General features: G+C 33.9%; 2 protein-coding genes and 1 long non-coding RNA gene across 19 annotated transcripts in view; 1 reads left to right on the forward strand and 2 right to left on the reverse strand.

The window, feature by feature from the left end:
- The window catches only part of NOL4 (nucleolar protein 4), a 380,536-nt gene that overhangs the window by 317,103 nt on the left and 42,067 nt on the right, over positions 1-21,366 (reverse strand). The window lies entirely within an intron of this gene.
- LOC144578873 (uncharacterized) lies at positions 400-14,724 on the reverse strand. Its single transcript, XR_013525330.1, has 2 exons — positions 12,757-14,724; positions 400-7,705 (listed from the first exon to the last, which is right to left on the reverse strand). It is a non-coding gene; the product is annotated as an uncharacterized LOC144578873 (long non-coding RNA).
- Positions 3,941-5,572, forward strand: LOC144578871 (uncharacterized). Of its 3 annotated transcripts, XM_078346931.1 has the most exons (3): positions 4,106-4,228; positions 4,505-4,696; positions 4,872-5,572. In XM_078346931.1, the coding sequence occupies exons 2-3, from the start codon at positions 4,527-4,529 to the stop codon at positions 5,125-5,127; spliced, it is 426 nt and encodes a 141-aa protein (XP_078203057.1). In that variant the 5' UTR covers positions 4,106-4,228; positions 4,505-4,526; the 3' UTR covers positions 5,128-5,572. The 3 variants fall into 3 exon arrangements, 2 of the variants coding, with proteins under 2 accessions (XP_078203057.1, XP_078203056.1); XR_013525328.1 differs by having other exon boundaries at positions 3,941-4,696; XM_078346930.1 differs by having other exon boundaries at positions 4,106-4,696.

The following is a 21,366-nucleotide window of genomic DNA, read 5'->3' on the forward strand; positions in this document are numbered from 1 at the left end:
TTAATTTTAATTTCACTGATGACTACTGAGGATGTGAATACTTTCTTACATATATTAGTCATTTGGACACCCTCTTTCGTTAAATATCTCTTAGTTGCCCAATATTTTATTGGGTGATCTGCCTTTTTTAAATAGTTATCTATAAAGTCTGAATATGAATTTTCATATTCAGGTACCAATTTGTACTTTTCTTCTCAGTGAAAAGCTTTTGAATTTGTGAATGAAAGAATGACAAGAATAGCTCCATACTTTGAGAAAATATATCTGTGACAAATAAATGAAAGTTGATCAGAGAGGTGTTAAAAATATAACATATATATATGTATTTGAAAAATACTAGAATCCAATTTAGACAAAGGAAAACAACAATGAAAAGAAATAAGAATGTTGAAAAATATATTTTATAAAGAATTTGCTGATTTATTCAATCCTGAGAGGTCTTGATAACTGAGTAGGAAAATTATGAGATACAGACAATTCACAAAGGATAGTAATAACTTGATAAAATGAGGTAGTCAATATTGGCTAAGTTGGGAATACAAGAAAATTGAAGTTTGGATTACAGTCATGCATTGCTTAATGATGGGCATGTATTCTAAGAAATGCGTTGTTAGGTGACTTCTTTATGGGTCAAACATCATAGTGTTCTTGCACAAGCACAGATGGCATAGCCTACTATACATTTAGGCTGCATGGTATATTGCTTCGAGATTACAAACCTGTTCAGCATGTTACTGTACTGAATATTGTAGGTAATTTTAATACAGTGGGTATTTATACATTTAAATATAGAAAAGGTAGAGTAAAATATAGGATTATCATCTTATGAGATCATCATCATATATACCATCCATCCTTGACCAACACATTATTGTGCAGCACGTGATTGTACTGAAGAATGTTTCCTATTGAATAGGCAAGACATGAAGAAAATCATTAAGTAGGAGCAAGTCTCAACGTTTTCCAATTTAAAAGTATTCTATTATTCTTCTTATGATTAAAAAGGTCATATCCATTTTCTTTCTGGTCACTCTAACAAGAAAAACAAAATGACTTAATGCAGGCTCAAAGAAAGCAAGATTAAGAAATAAGAAAGGAATAGAAAGTGCTTTCCTATAGAGGGGTTTCCCCAAGAAGGGAGTTTTGAGGAGCAGCTGAATTAGATGCCTGTTTGTCAGAACATTTCCCATTACCTTCCATGCTAGCCATGATGCCCTTCCTCTTCTGATTCTTAGTCTTACTAACAAGTTACAAGGAAAGGCTACAGAACTTTCCCTGAATTACGTTAAAATGTTTATCAGAGTAAAGTATTACATCCTCTATCATTTTTCATTAGTAGCAACATCATCATTTAAAATTTACTGAGCACTTCCCATATACTGTGTATTATATGCATTATTTAATCCTCATAGTATCTTGTAAATAATTATGATTCCTATTATTCCTATTCTGTAGCTGGAGAAAATGAAACTGAAAGGTTAAGCAATTTGCCCAAGTGGCACTGCTAGTAAGTTGTGGAACATGGCTGTGAACCAAGGCCACTTAATTCTGGAGCCTACTTTCTTAACTATTATTCTCTGCCTTCTCCTTGTCAGGTAACACGTAACTATCAGTGAATTAAGGCTCTAAAATATAAGAACCATAAAAATTAGGATTTATCAGTAAGGACTTGGGATGTAGAAAGCCCCACATGGCATGGAGAGCTCTAAGGACATAAATGAGACTGACACACAATAGTGAGTGATAAAGGCAAAAGACCACTAAAAACACCTCATGTCTGTTCACTCTTCTTCCTCTCTACTTCTGCATCACTGTCATCACTGATCAGGAACACTTCCATGGTCTTTCATCTCCTCTCCACTTCCAAACTGTCACCTTTCCAATTCATTCTCCACCTTGCAGCCTAATGATTATTTATAATCATGAAACAATTCAGCCACTCTTCATAAAAACATTCAATGGCTTCCTACTGCACATTCTATAAAATCCAAATTCCTCATCGTGGCCCACAAAGTCCTGCAAAATCCGTCTTTCACCTCTTTCTCATACTCACTATACCCCGCTTTCCCCTTATTATCATATATATTGGGGTTTAGGTCATTTTCTTGAATACAGGAGGCCTTCCCCACTGCAGGATGTTTGTGACTGCTATTCTCTCTTCCTGACCTGTTTTTCCACGAGCAACTTACATGTTTGGCTTCTTCTCATTCTTTATTCCGGTTTAACACATAAAACTCTTTTTGGACCATCTTGTCTAGAGTGCTCTTCCTAGCTCTTCGTTATCGTATAGCACCCTGCTTATTTCTGTAGTAAATTTTACCAAAAGCTGGAATTATATTACTTGGTCATAAATATATTAATCTTTCTTTTCCACTAGAATTAGGCTACATGACACATTTTGTCTGGCATGTGATAGAAACCAGTGAGAAAATTTCATTAGATAAATGGTATATTGCTTCATATATGGCTCAATAAATGGCCCTCATGCTTCTAATATTGGGTAACTAGGGGCATAGGGTCATTAACTGAGATATGAAATACAATAAGAAAATCAAAGTTTGGATAGGAAAATAGTTCAGTGAGGCACAGGTTGAATTTGTGATGCCTGCACATAAGATACATAGAAATGTCCATGGAGTAGCTCAGAAAAAGGGATCTAGTGCTCAGAGAAAAGTCAGCACAAGATAACACAGATTTAGAAGACGAGAATAAGATGGCAGATGAAACAATTGATGTGGATGAAAAGGCCCAGGAAAATATGCAGAATGAAGGAAAAAAGCAGATCAATATCAAAAAAGGAAAAGAAAAAGTGAAAAGACTGAGAAGGAACCTTCAAAGAGGTCAGAGAGGTGCCAGGAAGAGATTTTCAAGGAAAATGAGAGGTTAGATCAAGAGGGTCAAATTCTCATAAGAAGGTAAGTAGGATGACAAATGAAAGGGACCATTAGATTTGGTGTTTAGGAACCTTGGTGACCTTTGGGAGAGGTAGATTTGGACATTGAAGATAAACACGTTTCGAATTCGTAGCTTTACCTAGGGCTTGTACTGTATCAAAATCTCTTTTAGTGGCTTTGAAAACACCATGACACAGAAAGTGTGACAAAATGAAATTATTAAATATCCCACCTATCAGCTTAAAAAAAAAAGGAATAGTTATCTTGCATTGTTGGGATTTTCTAAAGAGGTAGTATCAAAGTCAGCTGAAAAGGCTTGTCTATTCAAACTTGCTGAACTATGTAAGAAAACTCATGATTATCAGTAGCAAAAGCTACCAGGGTGCTTTCAGCGAATGAAAGCTGTACCATATATACATTCAACAGAAAAGAAATTTGAGAGCAAGGGGTTGTGACCATCAGCAGTTCACAGAGCCTGCCAGGGTATAGCAGGCAATTCAAGATCACAGATGCCTCCACTTGCTCTAATCAGGGAGAGTCCTTTTTACTAAGTGCATTTATGTCAGTAGTCAGTAGAGATGCATCTATGCACTAAATCTTGCACCTGAGCTAAGTGTAAGTAGTCGAGTATTTAATTTATCCCCCACCCTGGAGTTCAAAGACAGAGGCATGTTGAAATAAACCCCCTTGCAAAGTCAAAAACTGACTTCAAACGCAGATGGATTAGAGCCCAGAAAAGAGATTTTAGCACTGGCATATAGAACTGGAAGTGAGGGAAAAAAAGGGGCTTCTAAACAGCCCATTCTTTATACACTATGCATCCCATAGTGACTGACACATAATTGTTCTACTCATTTGTCAAAAAATGGTTATTTTAGGGGTGCTTAGCAGCAGGAGGACATTCCTATAAATATCTATCCTGCTAATGAAAACTACGGATTCTACATATCTGCTGTAATACAAGAAACACACTAGTTTTAAAATACCTTTCTTCTGATAAATATGACCCAGGACAGTGTTTTGTAAAATTAAACTAGCTATCTGCTAACAGAAGATGCCTGCCAAACAGTATAAAAGGAAGCGTTTTTCCATCCTCTAGACCATTTACTGTGGAAGATGCTGAAATACAAAATGTAGAATGGAAAGCCAAATAAAGAAAGACATGGTAATGGAACAAGGACAAATGTTGGACGTCTGCCCTCTCACTTCCTGTTGGTGGGAGACATGCGGTGGCAGCTGTTGGATTAGAGTCCCTAGAAGCGATGCTGGGGCAAAAGAGAGCTCAGGTTGCTGTGTCTACTTCAGCGGCGGCGGCGGCTGGAGAAGCGGTGCAGGTGAGGTTGCCCTGGCGGTGTCCATAGCAACACTGGAGGGGGCGGCAGGGAAAAAGGCGCCCTCCACTGTACCAACCCCCGCCTCGCCTCCTACGACCTCCAGACGAGCTCGGCGCTCCGGGTTCTGGGCTCCCGGCTTAGGGCTTCGGGCTCCCCGTTCCGCGAGGGGGAGCAGTGCTCCAGCCCGCAACCCCCCGCCTCAGACATCACAGTTACCGCGGCAACGGCGGGAGGAGGAAGGCCAAGGCCTTTCCCTCTGACGTCCTCCGCCTACAGTTTTCAGAGTGCTGGGGCCTGGATGAGGTCTCCGTCCGCTTCACGCGAGGATGAGCTTGGGCCTCTAGGAGGAGCAGGAGATGCATGCCTGAGACCTGACCCTGATCCACCGACTCCGCCGCCGCCGCCGCCGCCGCCTTCTCCTCCACTGGCCGGTGGGGGACAGGGTCCGGGAGGCGCCATCAAGCCGAGGTTGAGCACATGATCTTCCAAGAGCCTCAGAATCCCCTAGAGAGCGGGCCCCACCCCAGTGCATCCTGCCTCGCCTGAGGAGTCCCTCTGGCTTTAATCCTGCGGTTCTGATTCCCTGGATGTCCCGACCCAACCAATGGCAGCACATTCGCCCAGCCCCTTCTCTCCCACCTAGGTTTATCTTCGAGGACGGACACCAGATCCTATCTCCTTTTTCTCTGCCCTTCCTGGGCGTTTGGGGAGCAAAGGAAAGATCAGAGGCTTTCAGAGAACGCGACCCGCTCAGACAAGACCAGAGAGGGCCCAGGGCTATTGGCCGGGTCGCCGACCGCGCTCACTATAGGCCTCTAAGTGGGAGATGGGTGCAGGGCGGGAGGGCGTGTGGGGTGGAGTTGTCAGCTGGCCATATCCAGTCATCCCTGGCCGGGTAAACTAAGTGCCCAGTAGGGGCACTCCTAATGGATGATTCAAAAATTGCATACAGTAACAGATTTTGCTCAGAGCCCAGCTGAATCCTGTTTTTATTTACTGGAGCAAAACAAACCCAGGTGGAGAATGGTTGCTCTTCTGGCAGCTAAGTCAACGGGAACTCTTGACTCCCTTTCCAATACATCAAAAGGAGGAACATTTTGCAAGAAATAAACACCATCGTTTAGCTTTAGACAAAAAGGCAAACAATGTTTGAATTCTATATGGATTGAAAAAATGAAAATTTTTGAGGACAGTTTTCTAAAGTATACAAAATGGATCTGTCCTCTTCCAGAGAAATATTTAATATTTTATTGCTGTAACCAGGGCTTTTCATGAAAAAATATTTTATTGTGATATATTAATATTCTCAAATTTTTAAAATTAAAAAATATTGTAACTAATAAATGTGTTTCGCATATATATTATATACTTGATTTTCCCAAGATTAATGGAGACACTTGTAAATTCATATATCACTGAATGATTGTTGGCTAACTAGCACCTATGGCAAAGATAACCTTTAAACTCGAGAAAATGTATAAGGAAATGAAAAGCACTTGCCAAATGGAATTAAGTGCAATATTTTGCTGAAGAAATTTTAAAATGAATGCTTATATATGTGATCATTTAAATACTAAAACAAATGATCTTTTAATTAGAGTTTTAAATTTTTTTAACTAACAATAATTGTAGATATGGGGTTCAGTGTGATATTTTATACATGTGTATAATGGGTAATGATCAAATTGGGGTAATAAGCAAATTCATCACCTCAAACATTTATTATTTCTTTGTTCTGGGAACAATCAAGATCCTCTTCTAGCTATTTATAAATATACAATAAATTGTTGCTAACTATAGTCACCTTGCAGTATGATAAAACATTGGAAGTTACTCCTCTTATATAGGCATAATTTTGTGTTCATTAATCAACCTCTCACGGTCTTCTCTCCCCTTCACCCTTTTCATCCTCTAATAACCACTCTTCTACTCTCTACTTCTATGAGATAAACTTTCTTAGCTTCCACATATGAGTGAGAATATGTGGTATTTATCTTTTTGTGCATGGCTTATTTCACTTAACACAATGTCCTTCAGGCTCAGCAATGTTGCTCTGAATGACAGGATTTCATTTTTTTTTATGGCTGACTAGTATTCTATTGTGTATATATACCATATTTGCTTTATCCATCTGTTGATCAACACAGGTTGATATCATATCTTGGCTGTTGTGCATAGGGCTCCAATAAACATGGGAGTGTAGATGTCTCCTTGACATTCTGATTTTCTTTCTTTTCTTTTTTGGATATATACCCAGTAGTGGGATTGCCATTCTATTTTTAGTTTTATGAGTAGCCTCCATACTATTTTCCATAATGGCTATACTGATTTACATTCCCATCAACCTTGTATAATACATCAAAAGGGGGGAAAATTTGCAAGACATAAACACTGTTGTGTTTATTCCCCCTTCTCCACAACCTCTCCAGCATTTGTTTTTGTCTTTTTGATAATAGCCATTCTAACTGGAGGAGATGATATCTCCTCAAGGTTTTGATTTGCATTTCCTTGATAATTAGTGATACTAAGCACTTTTTTTTTCACATACTTGGTTTTTTTGTTGTCGTTATTAAAGACGGAGTTTTACCATGTTGGTCAGACTGGTCTTGTACTCCCAACCTCAGGTGATCCACCCACCTTGGCCTCCAAAGTGCTTGGATTACAGGTGTGAGCCACCACAATGGCCATTTTTATGTCTTTATTTAAGTGATATCTATTCAGATCATTTGTCCATTTTTAAATCAGATTATTTCTTTTTCAGCTGTTGAGTTGTTTGAGTTCCTTGTATATTTGGGATATTATTTCCTTGTCTAATGTGAATTAGAGTTTTGAGATTAGTTATATGCCTTAAAATACCAACTGAAGCATTACCTGATTGTTCATTTCTATATGTTCTGATATCTTTGCACTGAAATATTCAACTTTATAAGGCAGTCATTTCCACAGATGATTTTTCTAAGGAATTTCCCTTCAAATGTGATTCAGAAAAAGGAGATTAGTAAAGATAATATTTATTTAATTTAATTATCCTCCAAACTTCTAAACTATCTCTTAAACTATTTCTATGCTGGCAGAAATCTACTATCTCCCCAGAGATATTATCCATACACTCAAGTGCCAAATTTGCTCATTTATTGCCCACACTCCATGCAAATGTATATTTCAACTGTGAGACAGGTCTGTGTATAAATTAAAGACTGTGTATAAACTAATGTTTAAAACCTCAGTTTATGTCCTTAGTATCTCACAGCAGATGGTAAATGATCAGAACACCCATATTTCAGTGTGTAGATGTTTAATTGATTGGGAAAGTAAGTAGAAAAAGCTTTTAGTTTTCTGGACTGCTTCTTCTGCTATTCGAAAAGGTTAGCCTAGCACACCACTCTGTGTATTTCACATAGCATTAGAAGTCTCAGTGGGTATGGCATGCTTTCCAGCTGGGTCTCAATGTTTGCATATTCAAGTGTTGCGCTATTTCTGTCAATGCACAATATATAGTAGGATATTAAATCATAGAGAGTAACAGATCTTCTTATGAAGTCTTTTAAAATGAATAATTATTTGATATTAGTGTACACTAGAATTGAGGAGACTAGAAAAAGAGAAGAAATATTTTTAAATAATCTAAAAATAGATATAATATACCAAATACATAATTTTTATTAATAGTATACTTCTCTAAATAATCAAACCAGAGGTGATTCTTTTCTTTCTTCTGATTTTTTACTTTTAAAGAAATATATAATGAGCAGATATTACTGAATATTTTTTAAATTGATTAATGTTTATGCCTTTAAAAGTATGTCATATATTTATTTTAATCTATTAATTATTACTAACAACACTATTTTTTTCAGGATTTCAGAATTCTTAAGTTCTAACTGTGTACTAGAAAGAAGCCCATAGAATAAAAATTTACAAAATACGTCTTTCCAAACCTTGGGAACTTTTCACAGATTCTTAAAAACAATTACAGGGCCACAGAAACTTTAATCTCTAGCTTAGTCAATAAACAATATTTTATTACAAGAAACTGTAACATTTTAAATATTCATTAACTTTTCAATAAGATTTTCAAATTTTAAAAGCATCATATAATGAAATGCTGACAGTTTGTATTCACTGTCATTTCAGAATATAATTACATTATAGTATATCTGGGCCAGTAGATACCAAGGAATTTATAAGTTGGAGTCAAATATTTGATTAATGAAGCAATAAAAGAACAACATAAATTAGCCAACTTGTAATTCCCTCTCAACAAGGTATGTCACTTTAAACAATGGATCTTGTATCTGGTACTAAGTAAACACACTGTCAAGAAGAGGAAAAAGGACAACTGAAAGTTGTTTTTTTTTTTTTTACAGAAAGTAGATAATGTGAAAAGTTGTCTATCTCCATTTTCCCAAAGTCCTATTATCCAAGATCTATCATTTGAACTTGAGCTGATGGTAAACGTCCATAAATGTGATCATGTTCACATAATAGGAAAATATTAACCAAAGCTCATAAATTTATGACAATCAAGCTGTAACTTTAACAAATATGGAATAATTTACATACAGTTGACCTTTAGTGTCTGCAGGTTCTTCATCTGCCAAGTCAACCAATCATGGAATGAATAATATTTGGGGAAAAGTAATAAAATAAATATAATAGTAAAAAATATAAATAAAAACTATAGTATAACAACTATTTACAAAGTATTTACATCATATTAGGAATTATACGTAATCTAGGAATGATTTAAAAGTATACAAAAGTATGTGGATATGTTATATTCAAATAGTAGACTATTTTACATCAGGGAATTGAGCATCACATGAAGGTCTTGGGCCCAATCCCTAATGGATACCAAGGGAAGACTGTATAATATTAAGTTCACCTTTAAAATAAGTCATCTTTGATTTCTTACACCAACTACACATCAAGTTACTAATTGTTAAACACTTCCCTAATCTGCTGATACTTGCTTATATCTCTGGCTTGGATTACTTATTCAGTTTACTACTTGTTCTGCCTGTTTCATTTTTTGGCCCCTTCATTCTTCTCATAGGTGCCTAAAATATCTTTCTAAAATGAAATATCTGAGATTATTTCTTCAGATAGCTAGCTAGCTAGCTAGATAGATAGATAGATAGGTAGATAGACAGAGATTTGTATGTGGGAGAGGAAACAAACACATTTTAAATGTGTTGTTAAGCTCACACATCTGTAGGTGAAATCTTCAAGGACCTCAAAATTAAAATTTAAATAAATGCTAAAATGCAACCAGACTAGTGAGCTACAACAGAAAACTAGAGCTGAGATCTATGTGGGAGTAATTCCCTGTACCAGGAACTATAACATCTGAGGACTGGAGGGAGTAGAGAGAAGCAGCTAAGTCTTGGATTCTAGTAAAGTTGGGTAAATGTAGCTGTTTTATAAGTGCAAGAAATTAGAGGGAAAGGAATAATACAAAAATAACTGCATTTTGAACAATATCTTTACATCCAGATTTCAGTGCACTAAATCTCTTTTTAATATTATCTAAACTTCTATTGAAACAATTCCGTTGCTGCATTTTACATTTTTTCTGTTTTATTTTATAAATCGGTCTAATCACTTTAATATCACTTTTTCCTTCTGATTGAATGAGATCATGAAAAAAATTTCTATAAGTGATAAAACTCATGAATTCAGTAATGCAGAAAAAAATTCACATATTAAGTAGGATCATTGTTTTAAAGTCTACACCTAGAACATTGCAGTGACCTGTAGAATAACAAAGAAAGATAAAAAGAAAACGTTTAAGACTATCAAGCAAAAGAGGCTGATCCTCTACTATAAAAGACAGTAAGACTGCACATTTCTCAGTAGGAGGTGAAATGGAATACAGAAAATAAAATTATATATATATAAATGTTTAAAAAGTTAAAATAAGAGAGAGAAATAATTTTTTTTCAGCAAAATTAAGAAATTTAACCATCCACAGACTTTAAAGGAACTTCTAAAGCAAGTTTCAGGTTGAAAAAAGGTGTGCAGAGTAAAAGCTCCACAGGATAGGAAAAGAATGTAGGGGAAAAAATAAAAAAAATTGTGAATTAAAAAATGAGTCTGAAGACAAGTGGATCTAGTAAGGATAACTAATATTTATGTTATTTATAATATATATTTTTAAAGAAATATTAAAAAAGAAGACTATTATCCATGATCTGGAGTTCAAAAAAAAAATTAAACCCTTGATAACAAAAGATTTTAATTCATTACTATATATTAGGAGTCAAATGATTAGCAGGAATGTTAAAATGTAGAATTTAATGTTTGTATTTTCAAATTTAAATGGAAATTTCTAAGATAATTCTAATTTATAAATTCCAAACCAGTCAAGGGGAAAGGTGAGTAAAAAGTAATTTCACACATAAAAGTAGTAGAAAAGGAAGCATTAAAAAAAAAACAAGATAAATAGAAATGACTAGAATACAAAGAATGAGATGTTAAAAATAGAAATATATGAATACTTACAATATCTTATAAAAATTAAGGCAAAACAAAACACATTTTCAGACATACCAAGCTAAAATAATTCCCTAATACCAGATCTGTATTATAATAAATATCAATATCTGTTAGGCAGAAATGTCTCTCAAGCAGAATAAAATGGTACCAATTGGAAATACAGATCTATGAAAAGGGAGGAAGTGCATCAGAAATAGTAAACACATGGATAAATATATGATTTTTTCTTGTTATTTTCTATAAATCACCTTAAAGTTAATTGATAGCTGAACAAAAATAACATTTAATGAGATTTATTACTTCTATATAGGAGAAATATATAACAATAGCATAAACCAAGAAGAGGTAAATAAAAGTATTCTATTATAAGCTTCGTGTATCATGTAAGTGGCAGAATAATTCTGAAGGTAAACTTAAATAAGGTAAATAAGAACACTGTAAACTCTAAAGTAACCATTGATATTTAATTGATTTTTAAAGTGTAGGAAAAAGAAGGTGAAAAAAAAAAACAAATAATAGGCAAACAAAAAAATAAAAAGCAAGACGATGACATAAACCTAACATTAAATGTAAATGTTCTAATGAACATCCAATTGAAAGTCACAAGTAGTTAACAAATAAAGGAATAGAAAAATATGTACCATGCCAATACTGTAAATGCTAGGTTATCAATGGAATTCAAGGTTCGTTTAACATTTAGAAAATCAATTGTCATTCATTGTATTAAACTAAAAATAAGAAATGCGTTCATCTCAATAACAAAAAAAGACATTTGACGAAATTCAACATCCATTTCTAATAACTCTCAGGAAAGTAGCAATTGAATGGAACTTAATTATCAGGATAAAGAACAAAATTTTGCTATATTTTATATTTAATATACACTGATATACAATTATTTTTCTATTTTTAATCAATTATCTCTCTTGCTTTTTAGGCTTTGTATATGCTGTTCTGTTTCTTCCATTTCACTGCCATCTCCAACATTCTACAGATCCTTTTTGGAAACTCTACTGGGAATAACAAGCATTCTTTTAGCTAAATATCTCAAGGACAAGGGTATAAACTTGCATTGCCCAGCAAGTAATCAGTAGCAACATGTGTGTATTGAGCCCTTGAAATGTGAGTAGTCAGAATTCAAATGGGCTTTTTGATTGAGATAAAGTCTCGCTCTTGTCGCCCAAGCTGGAATACATTGGTGCGATCTCAGCTCACTGCAAACTTCACCTCATGGGTTCAAGCGATTCTCCTGCCTCAAGATTTTCTTGATTTATGTTATGAAATGTGACATAGATTTAGGTTTTCTCAGCCTTCTACCACTCTAAGATCTCAACCCCCCTTTTGTTGTTGTTTGTGGTTTTGCTGTTTTCATCAAAGGCATCATTAAGGAAAGAGAAAGTACTATACTTGGTATAACCATTTGGTAGGTTTGGCTGGTTTAAGAAATAATGGAAATTTTTATCATAGAATAGGGAATAAATTTGTAATTAATTTGCTCATATGAGCCACCATATCACCTATCTTATTCATCTCCCCAAAATTTAAAGTACCAATCCAAAATATTACAGAGTTTCCAGGATATTCACTTTGTACCCTCCTTCAAGAAGCAATAGCCAAACACCTGACTGACCAGAGACATATTTGTTAAAAGTCCAACTAGGTTAACAGAGAAAACGAAAGCAGAGGAAAATTGAGCCTAGTGTTAAGGGAAAGTCAACATTCTTCTAGTAATGCTTGTTTTCACTTCATTTCTTTCTCTTCTACAAATAAAGACATGATAATTGGATACATATTTGAATGTAGTCACTTAGGAAAGTCAGCAACTTTGAGTCTGAGCCAGATATTCTGACCATGACTTTTATCAAGTAGTGTTCTGAGTCACTATTTTTATCAAGCAGCATTGAATTAAGACTTTTAGATCTACATTCTAGCCTTAATCAGAATTACACTCTATGCCAAGTAGGAATCAAGTTCTTAAAACATTACTAACTATTGAAGCATTTGGGGCAAAACTCCAATATGATACCCACCAATTAAGACTTGCCTGTAAGACTTTTCCATTTGAGCTAATGGAAAGACCTCAAAATGGGAACTTGACTTAACTTGTATTCTGGAGGCACAGAACAGAAGAAAGCTATGAAGAAGAGAAGTCTTGGTTTTATGGTCTTTGATAAGATGTTCAAACATAAATATAAAAGCTTTAAGATCATGGACTAAAAGAGTCATAATTATTTTTTCTATATCACTAACTAGAATTATTTAAAGTAAATGAACTAAATATTTTTGTATAACTACATCAAAGTGTTTATTGATATTAATCTTTTGACTAATATAACTGAATCATCTAGCTTTAAATGCTGATTAAAGTAAAAAATCAACTTATACTTCCAAGTAAAGTAAAATTTTATTATTTTATTCCATTGTGTATGTGCATGTGTGTATATACACATACTGTTTTCTTTATCCATTTAGGTGCCTATAGACACATTGGATATTTTTCCATATCCTGGCTACTATGAATAATGCTGCAATGAATGTGAGAGTGTAGGTATCTCTTCAAGATACTGATTTCATTTTTTTGAATTTATAACCAGAGGTAGAATTGTGGGACTGTATGGTAGTTCCCTTTTAAATTTTATGAGAAAACTCTATACTGTTTTCCATATGACTATAGGAATTCACATTCTCACTGATAGTATACCAAGGTTCTCTTTTCTCCATATCAACACTTGTTTCTCTTTCCTTTTTGATAGCCATCTTAACAGGTATGAGGTGGTATCTCATTGTGGTTGTAATCAGCATTTCCCCAATGATTAGTGATGTTGATGAACTTTTCATGTATCTGTTGGCCACATTTATGTATTTGGAAAAAATATCTATTTGGGTTTTTGCCCATTTTAAATTGGGTTGCTTAGATTTTTTTACTGTTGAGTTATTTGAGTGTTTTTTTTTTAATATCAACCTCTTAAAATATATGTGATATAAAAATATTTTCTCTCATTCCATAGGCTTTCAATTTTGTTGAATATTTTTCTTTGCTGTGCAAACAGCTTTTCAGTTTGATGTAGCCTTGCTTGTTTGTTTTCACTTTTTAGCTGTGTTTTTATTATTCAGCAATAAAAAGAAGGAAATTCTGCCATTTGCAACAACATGGATGAACCCAGGAGACACTATGCTAAATAAAATAAGCCAGATGCAGAAAGAAAAATACTGAATGATTTTACTAACATATGAAATATTTTAAAGATCAAGCTCATAGAAGCAGAGTAGAACAATGGTTGCCAGAGGCTGAAGGATGGGAGAAGTAGATTTTGGTCAAAAATATAATCTTTCAGTAATAAAATAAGTTCTGTAGATCTAATGTATGGCAAGGTGATCATAGTTAATAATACTGTATTATTTGAAATTTGATGAGAGGGCAGGTTTTAAATGTTCCTACTACATGCACACATACATAAAAATGTTACCTGTGAATATGATGAATATGTTCATTTGACTATACATTTGTATCATTACACAATGTATATATGTATATGAGATCATCATGTTGTATACCTCAGATATATAAAATTTTTAAGTAATTAAAATAAAATAATAAAATAATGTTTTAAAGTTATTTGATATGAAAATAAAGAAGGAAAAAAATCAGTTTCCCTCTGCATCCACCAAATAAATGCTGAAATAATATTTTTAAAGTTATCTGTTTAAGTGGTGCCAAGTTACCAACCTGCTATGGGGCTCCACAGATCTTGATCTGTCTCAACCTATGACAGAGTGTTATATGAATTATTGAAAGGCAAATCTTTGCCATCCTCACAGATATTACAGATGTATGAATTTTAAATCTTGGCAGTGCAATGTGTTGTATGAATGCATTTTTACTAAGGAAAGGATCCTCTGAACATGAGTGATATGTTCACCTTTTAAAATGTGAATGATATAATATCTATTTTAACTTCAACCATAATCATTATTCACTACTTTCTCATTTAGGAGCCTCCAGTTAATGCCAATTGATGATTCTCATTAACTATTTCAACTGAAGTTTCAAAATCTCTTGTGAAACATGACCTAAAGGAGTGAATCAGAGCCAGAGCAGCTGAACAGTACAATACCATGTATCAATAAGGGAAGTGGACGATGATTGGGAAACTGTCTTGCATCATTCAGTAAGTAGTGTTCCACTAATTTGCTTGCTCCTTTAGAGGGCCTTAAACCTAAGTGTCAGTCTAAAATTGTACTATTCAAAGAAGGAAACTTAAACTGTACTATTTCAATCCAGGGCACAGAAGTAAAATCAGTGAAAATGGCAGAGAAAGAACCTCTGAAAATTTGCTGTTCATAAAAGAATTTAAAAACTGGCAAACATTGTCAAAATCAACTTTTGACCACATGGCTTCACTGGTAAAATCTACCAAATATTTTAAAAACAAATAACATCTTCTCTTTACATAGTCTTCCAAAAATTAAAAGATGGAGAGGACACACTTACCAATGAATTCTGTAAGGTAAGTATTAGCCTAATCCCAAAATCATGCAATGATCTCACAGGAAAACAAAATTACAGAACAATCCCTTATTAATAGGGACACAAACATCTTCCAAAAATATTAGCATACCAAATCTAGCAACATATAAAAAGTATATGCTATCACTATATGGAATTTATCTCATGGATAAATGCAAAGCTGATTGAACAGATGAAAGTTAATCACTGTAATATCTCATAAAATAAGGTAAAAACACATGATTACCTAAAGAGATGCAGGAAAAGTATTTGAGAAAAATCCAACATGCTTTGATGACGAAAAAACTCAACAAACTAGGAACTTAAAGAAATGTTTTTCACCTGATTAAGGGGATCTACAAAAAACCAACAGGTAACATTAAGCATAATATCCCCCCAAGTGTATGCTTCTGTCACTTCTGTTCAACACTGCAGTGGAGCTTCTAGCTTAGACAATTAGGCAAGAAAAATAAAAGCATCCACGTTGAAAAAGAGGAATTATGTAACTATATCTGCAGATAACATGATATTATATAGAAAAAATCCTAAGGAATCCACTGAAACACTGAGTAATTAATAAATGATGTCAATATTTTTTAAATGTTTTATATACCAGCAATGAAAAATCTGAAATGTAACTAAGAAAGCATCCATTTTATACCATTAAAAAATAAGGGCTGGGCGCGGTGGCTCAAGCCTGTAATCCCAGCACTTTGGGAGGCCGAGGCGGGTGGATCACGAGGTCAGGAGATCGAGACAATCCTGGTCAACATGGTGAAACCCCGTCTCTACTAAAAATACAAAAAAAATTAGCTGGGCATGGTGGCACGTGCCTGTAATCCCAGCTACTCAGGAGGCTGAGGCAGGAGAATTGCCTGAACCCAGGAGGCAGAGGTTGTGGTGAGCCAAGATCACGCCATTGCACTCCAGCCTGGGTAACAAGAGTGAAACTCCATCTCAAAAAAAAAAAAAAAAAGAAATAAAAGAAAATACAAAAAATAAATTTAACAAAATAAATGAATTGTACACTGAAAATTTTTCAAAACATGATTGAAATAAAGATAAAATAATGAAAATATATTCCAGGTTCATAGATTGTAAGACAATATTTTTAAGATGGAAATACTCTATAAATTATCTATAGATTCAACATATTCCCTATCAAAATTCCAATTGTCTTTTTTTTGGGAAGATACCAAAATTTCATATGGAAATGCAATGAATCCAGAAAAGCTCAGATAATCTGAAAAGAATAAAGTTAGATAACTCACACTTCCCAATTTAAAAATTTATTACAAAGATACAATAATCGAAACAGCATGGTATTGGAACAAAGATAGACATATAGATCAATGGAATGTAATTGAGCATCCAAAAGTAAACACATATAGTTATATAAAGTAATTTTTGACAAAGGTGCCAAGACAATTCACTTGGGTAAAGAATAGTCTTTTCCACAAATGGTGCTGCTGTGACTACTAGACATTCAAACATTAAAGAATGAATTTGAATAACCATGTCCTATCATATCCAAAACTTAACTCCAAATGGACCAACCAACTAAATGCAAGTGCTAAAGCTATAACAATCTTAGAAGAAAGCAGAAGTACACATCTTCATGACCTCACTTTAAGTAAGTTTTTAAAATATGACATATATAGCATAAGAAGCCAAAGCAAAAACAGATATGTTAGAATTCATTAAAATTAATAACTTTTACACATCAAAGAACACTATCAAAAAAGTGACAAGCCAAACCACAGAGTGGGAGAAAATGTTTTCTCATTATATATTTGAGAAGGGTCTAATTCTAGATTATGTGAAGAACTCTTACTGCTCAACATTGAAAAAAAAATGAAATGGGCTAAGTGTTTGAATAAACATTTCTCTAAAGATATACAAACGTCCAATAAGCTCATGAAATTATGCGTAACATCATTAGTCATTAGGTAATGCAAATCAAAACCACAATGAGATGCTACTTCACATCCATCAGGATGGCTGCAATGAAAAGACGAAGAAAATAACAAATGTTAGCATGTTAGGATGTGGAGAAATGGGAACCGTCATACATTGCTCCAGTGATTTAAAATGATACAGCTATTTTGAAAATAGTTCAGCAGTTCTTCAAAAAGTTAAGCATAAACTTACCATATGACCCAACAATTCCACTCCTGGGTTTATATCCAAGAAAAGCAACTATATATATATAGTTATCAGCATAAATTTTTATCAGCATAAAAATTTATACACAAATGTTCACAGCAGGTTGTTTTGTAACAGCTGACAAAAATGGAAACAACACAAATGTCTATGAACTAATAAATGAATTAACAAAATGTGGCATACCTGTATAATGGAATACTCATCCATAAAAAGAATGATATGCTGATGCACACTACTATAACATGCCTGAACCTTGAGAACATACTAAATAAAAGAAAACAGATATAAAGGTCCCATATTGTATCATTACATTTACATAAAATGCTCAGGATAAGCAAATCACATTAAGATAGAAAGTTGAGTTGTTGTTAGGTGCTAGAAGGACAGGGGAATAAGGAGTGAATGCTAGCGGGTGTGAATGATTTTTTTTCTGGGATGATGAAAATACTCTTCAACTATATAGTGGTGATGGTTGTACAGCCTCGTGAATATACTTTAAACCACTAAAATGTACACTTTAAAACAATGAATTTTCTGCTATGTAAATTACATTAATAAAAATCAGTATATTGATAATTTGTGAATAGTTTCATATTTTCACTAATTTATTATAAACGAATGTAGAAAAAATAAAGCCTGAAAACATATGCCCCAGAAAACATATGCCCCAAAATGTTTATAGTGAGTATCTTTGGGTAGTGAGAATAAGGATTTCTTTTTAATTAAACTTCCTTTTTCATTCTTTTTTTTTTTTTTTTTTTTTTTTTTTTGTCAGCATCTTGGTCACCCAGGCTGAAGTGCAGTGGCACTATCATGGCTCACCACACCTCCAATTCCTGGGTTCAAGTGATTCTCCTGCCTCAGCCTCCCAAGTAGCTGGGACTACAGGCACATGCCACCATGCCCAGCTAATTTTTGTATTTTTAATAGAGATGGGGTTTTACTATGTTGGCCAGGCTGGTCTCCAACTCCTGACCTCAGGTGATCTACCCACCTCGACTTCCCAAAGTGCTGGGATTACAGGCATGAGGCACTGTATCAGGCCCCTCTTTCACTTTTTAAAAAAATAATTGCATTAACTTCATAATCCAAAATTAGTTAAATTAATTTAGTGGATAAAATAAATTAAAAATGAATAAAATTAAAATGACTAATAGAAATTACTAGACATTCACTTACCAAAAAGTACATGAAATTTGACCCATTCTTCACACTTTGATGACTCAGAAATGAATTATAAAGTAAACGTAAAACATCAAACTACAAAGTATTTAAGTATTAAACATAGAATATCTGTTTAACCATGGTTTAAGCAAAGCATCCTTTAGTATGACATAAAAATATGATTTGTGAAAGAAAAACTGATAAATTGGATATTAACAAAGAGAAATGGTGTGTTTCTGCTCTGTGAAACACACCATTTTAAAAATGTAAAAATAAGTCACAGAGTAGGAGGAAATAATTGCAAATCACATTTCTGACAAAGGACCTATATTTAGACATACAAAGAATTCTCAAAATTCAATAATAAACAAGCAACCCAATTTAATAAGTGGGCAAAGATCTGAACAAACACTTCACCAAATAAAATATGTGGATTCAAATAAGCACAGGAAAAGATGTTCAATAGCTCCATTCATGAGAAAATGCAAATTAAAACTTCAAGATATCACTACACAACTATTATAATGGAGGATTAAAAAAGCCTGACAATGTCAAATGCCAGTGAAGAATAGAGCAAATGATACACTATATATTGCTAGTGGAAATGTAAACTGAGTACTGTCACTTTTGAAAACAATTTGGCTACTTGTTATAAAGTTAAACAAGAAAATGAAAACTTACATTCACATAAAAACTTGTATGCAAATGTTTGTAGCAGCTCTATTCATAATTGCCAAAAATGGAATCATTCAGATGTCCTTAAACAAGTAAATTGGTAAATTGTGATATATCTATACAAAGAAATAGTATTTATTTAATTTAGCAATTAAATAATTGAAATTAATTTATTATTTAATTTATCAATTAAAATGAACAAACTATTGATTCACACACCATCTCCACTGCCTTTGGCTAATTGAAAGAAGCCAGACTCAAAAGTCTATATGTTGCACAATTCCACTCATGTAACTTTCTAGAAAAGGCAAAAGAGAGACAAGAAAACCCACCAGTGGTTAGAGGAGCTGTCTACAAAAAGGAAGAAGGAGAGAATTTCAGAGACAATGGAACCGTTCAATATTATGTTGTGGTGGTAGATATATAACTCTCTACGCATTTGTCAAAACCCATAGAACTGTATACAACAAAGAGAATTTTACTGTATGTAAATAAATATGTATATAAAAATATAAATAAAAATGAATAAAAAATGTCTTAGAGATAAAAACAAAAATGCAACTGATAGAATTTAAAATGAATAAAATAAAATTATGCAAATGAACCCCATCCCAAAGCATATATTGACACATACACTTGCACATACACACTCAGAGCTTACAAAAATTATTTTTATCTAAGTATTGAACATAATGGCCCTGCAAAGTAATTTCAAAGCTTCAGTCAAATTGGAACTGCAAAGATAGGCTTAATGCTAATCCTGAGTATGTACTGGATTTACCTAAATAAGAAAATTATTTATATCATTGTTATTACTACCATAATAACTGCATACTATGTCATGTCTTATAATAGTTTATATATAATTGCATGATACAATTATGTTTCTAAGAAGGATGAGTCAATTTCAAAGGTAGTAATAAAATGGAAGATGGAAAAGCAATATGAAAAAGAGTCAAAGAGCATTTATAAGGGATAACTAATACTTAGAAGTTGTTGCCATTACTTTTGACATTCTTCCATAACATTAGAAAGACCTACAACAAAGAAAAAGAACATAAAGTTGGAAAGTGGGAGTGGTGATGACAGAAAAAGATTCAAGGAAGGGACTGAGTTCTATGTTGATACTAATTTGATGACAAAGGAAAATCCACAAGAGACACAGTGAACAGCAAGAATTCTTAAAAGGTGGGAGTTCAGATCCAAAGGTCATATGAAAATAAAAGCTTCTTAGGAATTCATAAAATATTGGGGGACAGCATTTGACTTTTCAAATTTCAGAATGGAGGCTGAAACCAATCTCATTTAGATGTGACAGGAAGAGCACTTCCAGCTGACATGTGGGAGCAATCAAATTGTCTACTCTAAAACAATTTATGAAAATAAACCACTGAAAAACAGGTGTTTGTATAAAGTAAGTAGTGAAGAAGATATACGAGTAAAAACTGGGTGAAGCTGAAATTTAGGTGACCAGAAGTTGGAATTCAGAGGCAGTAAGCAGAAACGTGTGGAGGCTAAATAGGACCTCAGATTAGGGACTAAAAATGTTCTTACCTGTCATCTCATCCTCTCTCTCACTAAATTCACCCTTTATCTTGTCTCTAGTTAAGGCTTTAAGTTACTCCCTCCTCTCCCATGGTTCCATTTATCAGTATTCTTTTTAGCTTTACTTGCCTCCATACACTAGATTCCCATGGTCAACCACTAAAGCAATGTTGATGTTCTAATCTGAAAACTGTCAAGAATTGTGAAGGAGCCAAGATGCACCCTGCTTGCAAACTAATAATTTAGCCTGCCACAGTTTCACAGACGCTGGCAGAAGACACAAGACTTCTAATAAGAAATAAAGGAACATGGATTACTTCTAGGAATAGCAATAGCCAAAGTATCGGGATTTTCATAGTTCTCCACACCCCACTTCTCACAAAGCAATAGGAAGAAGGCCAGATGACATCTGCACACATCATGAGGTGTGCTGCAGGAAACTCAGAGCTCAGAGAACCTGAATATTTTATAATGGGCAAATAATTTACAAACAGGCTGATTTTTTTCAAGGTAAAATTCAAAGGAAAAAAAATTAACAATTATGCAGAGGGAAGAATCTCCAAGCCACCATACAATTTCACAA

The sequence above is a fragment of the Callithrix jacchus genome, chromosome 13, assembly GCF_049354715.1.
Source record: "Callithrix jacchus isolate 240 chromosome 13, calJac240_pri, whole genome shotgun sequence".
In the NCBI taxonomy this organism is placed as follows: Eukaryota; Metazoa; Chordata; class Mammalia; order Primates; family Cebidae; genus Callithrix; species Callithrix jacchus.

What these genes read in the sequence shown, in the direction of transcription:
- LOC144578871 (XM_078346930.1), top strand. Translation starts at nt 4,527, where the DNA reads ATGAGGTCTCCGTCCGCTTCACGCGAGGATGAGCTTGGGCCTCTAGGA. An exon ending in GGAGGCGCCATCAAGCCGAG is followed by an intron (nt 4,697 to 4,871) that starts GTTGAGCACATG and finishes TCTCCCACCTAG; the next exon opens with GTTTATCTTCGAGGACGGAC.